The sequence below is a fragment of the Nuphar pumila genome, chromosome 16 (genome assembly GCF_984573655.1).
Source record: "Nuphar pumila chromosome 16, dmNupPumi1.hap1.1, whole genome shotgun sequence".
Taxonomy (NCBI): domain Eukaryota; kingdom Viridiplantae; phylum Streptophyta; class Magnoliopsida; order Nymphaeales; family Nymphaeaceae; genus Nuphar; species Nuphar pumila.
In genome coordinates, this window is record NC_143264.1 from 8,068,413 (window position 1) to 8,075,391 (window position 6,979).

Here is a 6,979-nt window from a genome sequence, read left to right on the forward strand (position 1 = left end):
GGTTCTATTGAACCTAGGCTCACTCACAAGTTATGCACATACCCCATACCACATATCTGATGCATAATGTTATAAAATAACAACTTGAGATAATAATGCATAACAATGCATTTCATATGCAATTTTTTACCTCATTAGGTTCACAACATACTACACTTTTCAAGCCATGCATATCACTTTACATTATCACCATGCATACACTAATTTACATGTTCATATGTTTACATTCACATATAGGCAACATACATTATATTATTCACTATCATACTTATTCATCAAGGTTAGATATGCATCCATCTTAAGATCATGCCTAATAATACATAATGCACATTCTCATGTAATATGATACAAAACTTCTTAGCATACATGATTCAACATGATACACATTCATTTAACATAAGTAAAACATCTAGGTCTTAGCCATCACTCATCATGATTAGCAACATGGCAAACTGATTATAAATTATTACATGCATTACTCCCTATTTACCTGATTTTGAAAAAATCACAAAAAATCACATAGAATAGTTTTAGCTCTTAAAATTTAATTAGAGTTGCCCTAATGTCAGGAACAAATCTCTAAAATCTCAGACCCAATTTCGTTTTTCAAAAATCCATGAAAATTCTATGACAGACCCCTGTCCAAAAAAATTAGATGACAGATTCTAAAAACTATAAATTTTTTCTCAACTTGGAAAACTTTTTGGGATTTATTGTGAAGTCTTTTGATAAAATCTTTTTCACAAAGTCTTCTTTTATGTATAAGCTTTCAACCAGTTTTTTCACAATTTATTTTGGGTTGTTTTAGATATGTTTCTAGATTTTACATAATGACTCCTACAAACATGACAGAAAAACTGTGCTATGTTGCAACAAACGTTTTGCCTTCAAAAATGATTCAAATGAAACAAAATAAGATTCTAAAATCAATTTCTTAATGTGTAAACCATCTAAGTATTTTTGTTTTTATTTATTGAATTCATATTCTAGGAGATATTGATTTTTTTTTAACTGGTTGGGTATATAAAGAATGAGAACAACATAATACTGAATTTCAGGATTCATGGTGCAAATACTAATCTAATCTAATTATGAAACATAAACCCTCATAATTTTACCTAAATCCCTCTACAAAACATTTTTGCATGATGTAAACACATATCTAAGCGCCAATAAATTCCAAAACCTATAACTCATGGTTGTATCATATAAATCTAACATTCACATGCAAATATGTTAAAAATATTCTAGATCTAATATATAATTTAAGATCCCATTCCTCCTCAAAACCGAATTTTGCTTTAGGGCTATAAAACTTGTTATTGTCAAACCATTTTTAAAAAAATCAAATGTGGTGACATGGATTCACCAAAACCGATTTTAAAAGCCAAGACAAAATCCCTTTTTGGTTGTTCCAAGGTTTGATCCACTCTTAGTTCAGATCTTGGAAATTTGGAATAACCCCTATACATAATTCATGCGTTTAGATCGGCACATGCCTACACGTTTGATGCACTTACCTCGTATGATGATTGGGTTTGAATTTCTTTGTCTCCCACTTCAAACTCGACCAAGGTACTTCCAAGCTTCAACTACAATGGCTGCTAGACCAGCCCTTTATTGGAGAAGGAAGAACACAAGAAGAAGAAAAAAAGGTGATTTGAGAGAGAGAATGACAAGAATAGGTGAGATGCTCCTCTTGGGAATCCTCTTTTATGGCCATGTGAGTCCTGTTAAGGTAAAGGCTAAGGGTTTGCTTTAGCTACTCACACACATCTGGAAAGAGGGCAGGTTGCCCCTCCCTCTTGATCTTTTTTCTTTCCAAAATCCCCCACTCAAAAACTTACTATTTATTTATTTTTTCCTCTACTTTGTTTCTGTTTTTTTTCTTTCTTACTTTGTTGCTTTATTTTCTTTTTGTTTCATTTTTTAAAATTGTCTAAGTAGATAGGGACGTCCCATGTAGGCTCTTACTTACCTTGATTGCTAAATGGGTCCAATTTGAACTCAAGGCATCCTTCTCAAAGTCTTTTTGGTAAGTTTTAATTTTTTTTTTCATGAGATTTCAAGTGAGTTTAAAGTTTTAGAAAGTAAATTTCCAGCCAAGAGGTGTGGGCCTACGTAGGGGCATCCCACCCTCTTGGATTTACTTACCTAACTAAATAATTAATTATGTTTTATTTAATTTGCTTAATTCTCTAATTTTTAAATTAGATTTTGATCCATATTAAACCTTGAATTTCATACATAATCCAAATCCAATTAGTTTTCAAACTTAATTTGGATCCAAATTCACTTGTAACTATATCCAAATCCAATTCAAATTCAAATTTGCATCAAATTAACTTTAAATTAAATTCAAATTTCATCGTAACTTTAATTAAAATTTCAATTCACTTGAGATTAAATTTTAAGTTAACAAACACAATTAATTCTAAGTCAAATGCATATTTAAATAATAAACATCCATAATTAAGACATGAAGTCATATTTATTTATTTAAATAATTGTAAAAAAAATTATGGTGATATCATTCATTCATCTCCCACGAACGACATCCAAAACACCATGGGTCTCCTTTATTTTTAGAGCCATCAATGCCCTAGATGAACAGAACCTACAGTTTGCAAATAAATGGTTGAAAACGCAGTTCACCGTGGTGTTTTGGAAGCCACTCATCACATGAATGAACAATAGGGATGCAAATGGATCGGATCTGGTCAAATACATAAGAACGTCAGATCAGGATCAAGTCAAGACTGCCAAAAATCATAAAATATTTATACTAGATCCTGTCCGTTTGCATCCCTAATAAACGACATCAGTGTTACCATCAGAGGTAGGATATCTGACCTGATACACTCATTTTTCAAGCTGTTCAATGCGTTCAAAATATGGTGATATTTCGAAGATATTAGGATATTTATGTTTCATAAAAATATCATGATATTTTGCTTATTCATCTATATTTTGGGAAAAAACTTTTTTTTTTAAGATTTTTTTTATGTTTTTCGAAATTGTTAATTTACTTTTTTTCTGCTGATATTTTGCTGAAAAATAACAAAAACAAAAAATCAATGCCTTACAAGAATTTGGTTGTTGTTATTTTGCTATTTTAGGCTTTTGTCACTATGGATCTATATTAAAGTTATTTTAGAAGGTAGTTTTTTGAAATACAATTTATCATACTTCAAATATTTTCTTAAAAGAAGCAGAGTTTTGCTTTCATTTCAAATTTTCATCGAAAAATGACACGTTCTAACTGGGCCACAATGGTTTTGGATTTCTTATATATTCAAAACCTTCATGGATTTATGTTGCATGGATTTGTTTTGATTTTTTACGGTTCCAAAACCCAAGTTTGGATATGTTTGCTATGTATAATGGACTTAAGGCGATGAACATGATGGTGGCTCAGATTAAGAGATACAAACGGGTTGGATTTGGGTGGATTCATGTTCGACGAGATATTGTATACGATTTTTAAAGAGTGGGTCCATATTGGGTAGTAGGGATGTAAACATAGTCGGATTTAGTCGTTACCGAGTCTGACCTAATTAATTCTGACATAATTGGATTCGGATGGGATCAGACAAAACCAATCCAGATCTGACTAGTTTGAAATCCGATATTTACACAATCAGATTCAGATTCGGATGCAGAACTCAATACCAGATCCAGATCTAAATTTGGATAGCAAATCTGACTAATCTGATTCGGATTACATCCGACCTGTTGACATCTCTATTGGGTAGATTTTTCAGAAATATTTTTGGTTCACGATTTTGTGTTGCAACCTGTTTGGCTTGAAGATTAAAACATGGAACATTGGTGTTTGGTTTTTTCTTTTTTTTTTGAAAAAAATCTTTCAGTAAGATATTTTCCATTTGGTTCTACTACAGTCCACCGGAGCTGTATCAGGTCATTTGGCAAATGAGACTTGTCATCATCCAATCTTGATCGTTCATGATCAGCTCAGGATTCTGCCACATGGAATGGTTAAGCAACAGATTCGGACAACATTGGTTTCCAATGAAAAATTTGAGTCCTGAAATGTTTTTTAAAAAAAAAGCACATGAGATTTTCCCAAGAGTACGGGTGGGCAACCGGCCCGATGGGCCAAGCTGACCCAGCCCACCATGGGTTGAGTTTGGGCCATGATTTTAGGCTTGGCCCCTTAGGCACCAGGCTGAAACCCTACCCGTTATATACAAGTGGGCCGGGTTCGAGCTGGCCTGTGAGACACCATGCCGGTTCGATAAGCTGGAGTTATTTATTAATTTTTTAATAATATATAAATTTTAAAAATTAACTATTACATAATAAATTGAATAACTATTATTATTTACCTAATTAGTTGCATAAGAACTTGCTATTTGTTAATTATTACTATTTACCTAATTAGGAATTAGTTGCATAGAAACTTGCTATTCTCTCCCTAACCCATAATTTCAATCAAACATTAATTCATTTTAAGATTGGGACAAGCCGGAGCCCGCTTCACATTGGCCCATGAGGCAAATGAGCCGGATCACATGCTTCTCTTCAAACCCGAACCCGTTAAAAACCAGGCCAATACCCAGCTGTTAGTAAACCAACCCCTATCCAATAGAAACAAAACATTGTTTTTTTTCATTTGATAAGCAAGCTGGAATTAGGTAGACCCTTACCAGATATCTCTTAAGCCCCATGTGGCAGTGAGATTCAAACTTGGGCTTTCAACTTAGCACAGGACCTGGCTTACCACATGGGATATACCAAACAATGCAGTATAGGCAATAATAAAAGTCTAACAAAGTTACCACCAACGTGGTAGTAAACCGGGTCCTGTGCCAAGCTGAAGGCCCAGGTTTCAATCCATCTGCCACATGGGTTTTAAGAGTAATCGAGTAGGGGTCTGCACCGTCGGCAATAAATTTCTATTAATAGCAGATTGACAGATGATCCTCCCTGCATCTCTTCGGCCGGGGCTCTTCTCTCTCTCTCTGTTTCTCTCTCCGTTTGCCAGCTCCCAAAACTCAAGACCAATTTCTCATAAAAACTCAAGAGCACGTCCTATAGTTTTAAGGGTATCCCGTTTTCAGAGATCAAGAAGAAGTCTGTGATTCACTAGTAGTGTTGGCTCTTATGGAAGGCCATCATCATCTCCAACAGCATCCCCATGTGATAGTTTTCCCTCTGATGGCACAAGGCCACATGAATCCCATGATATACACTGCCAGGATCCTTGCTAGCCACGGCTGTAGAGTCACCATGGTCACCACACCCCTAAATTCCAATAGATATGACTCGGTGCTGGAATGGTCAAGATCCTGGGGCCTGGATATGAAAATAGCCCACCTCTCATTCCCTTCAAAACAGGCAGGGCTGCCAGAAAACTGTGAGAATCTAGATTCCACAACCACCTCCGAGATGTTCACAAGGTTCATAGTGGCCACCAGGATTCTTCATCAGACTTTTGAAAATTTTGCGCTGAAAGACCCACCCAACTGCATCATTTCAGATATGTTCTTCCCTTGGACCCTACAAGTAGCACAGAAGCTGAACATACCAAGGTATGCCTTTCACGTAACCTCTTGTTTCAGCTACTGCGTTATGAATAGAATCAAACTCCACAAACCCCACGAAGGACTTGTCTCTGATGAAGAAGAGTTTGTTGTCCCCGGTTTGCCACATGAGGTGAAGATAACAAGAGTTCTACTGCCAGAGGGTGTAGGTAAAGCCCGCAGCCAGTCTGTTGGCATGGAAGCACTTATTGAGGAAATCGGTTTGGCAGAGAAAGCCAGCGAGGGTGCCATCTTCAACACCTCATACGAGATGGAGTCGGCCTACGTTGAACAATACAAGAAGGCAACCGGCAAGCCTGTCTGGACCATCGGTCCCCTTTCTATCGCCGATCCACTTGGGATGAGCAGAAAAGAAAAAGACAAGAAGGGGTTTTCCTTCTCCATCGACGAAGATCGGTGCTTGAGATGGTTGGATTCGAAGGAACCAAGGTCTGTGATATACGTCTGCTTCGGTAGTATTACTTCGCTTTCAGAACTGCAGCTCATGGAGATGGGATTGGGCCTCGAGTCCTCACACCACCGTTTCATTTGGGTGATAAGAGGAGACTTAAGCAGAAGCTTTCTGGATGAGTTGCAGGAGAGGGTGAAGGAGAGGGGGTTGATAATCACAGGGTGGGCACCCCAGTTGCTCATACTCTCACACTCAGCAGTGGGAGGGTTCATGACCCACTGTGGATGGAACTCGGTCATGGAAGGGATCAGTGCTGGTCTGCCACTGATAACATGGCCCATGTTTGCGGAACAGCACATCAATGAGAAGCTGCTGGTGGATGTCCTTCGAGTTGCCATAGCAGTTGGGAACAAACACGTCATGGGATTTACCAGAGAAGGGAAGGTTGAGTTGGTGTGCCGTGAGCAAATAGAGAGGGCCGTGACAAGGGTTTTGGATGATGAACAAGGAGCCAAGGAAATGAGAAAGAGAGCCCAAGAGCTTGGTGAGACAGTACGCAAGTCTATCGATGGTGGTTCTTCTACTCTCAATATGAATTTCATTTTGCAGAGTATTGGCTGCCTTGTCTAGTTCAACAGCCCACTGTGAGGAAGTCCATGTGGATCCATTTTAGCAAGAGAAGAACTTTAAAGATTATCGTGTCGTCGAGCGTTGTAGAAGATTAGAATAAACTTTACTCTCATGTATTTGTGTTGTGACCAACTCTAAGTCAAGATGTGTGATGCATTTGAGAAGCTTTGTTACAGCACTAGAATTAATGGAGATGACCGTACTGTAAGGCAAATTTGACTCATTTTATGAATGCCCCACAATTTTAAAATCTTTAGAATGTTCAATTTCGTGGGTTTCTTATTTTTAAGATCTTTTTACCCTTAGCATGACAGGATCTTTTGATTTTCGTGCATTACATTGCTAGGCTCAATCTCACCAAATAACACTAAAAGCTAAATTTTGTAAGTTA

General features: G+C 37.0%; 1 protein-coding gene across 1 annotated transcript; it reads left to right on the top strand.

Annotated features, from left to right (window-relative positions):
- The first annotated feature begins 4,972 nt into the window (after positions 1-4,972).
- On the top strand, positions 4,973-6,759 carry LOC149812850 (scopoletin glucosyltransferase-like). The gene has a single exon (XM_089992066.1). It carries the CDS (start codon positions 5,128-5,130, stop codon positions 6,586-6,588), a length of 1,461 nt encoding a protein of 486 aa, XP_089848192.1. The 5' UTR covers positions 4,973-5,127; the 3' UTR covers positions 6,589-6,759.
- Positions 6,760-6,979: the final 220 nt, after the last annotated feature.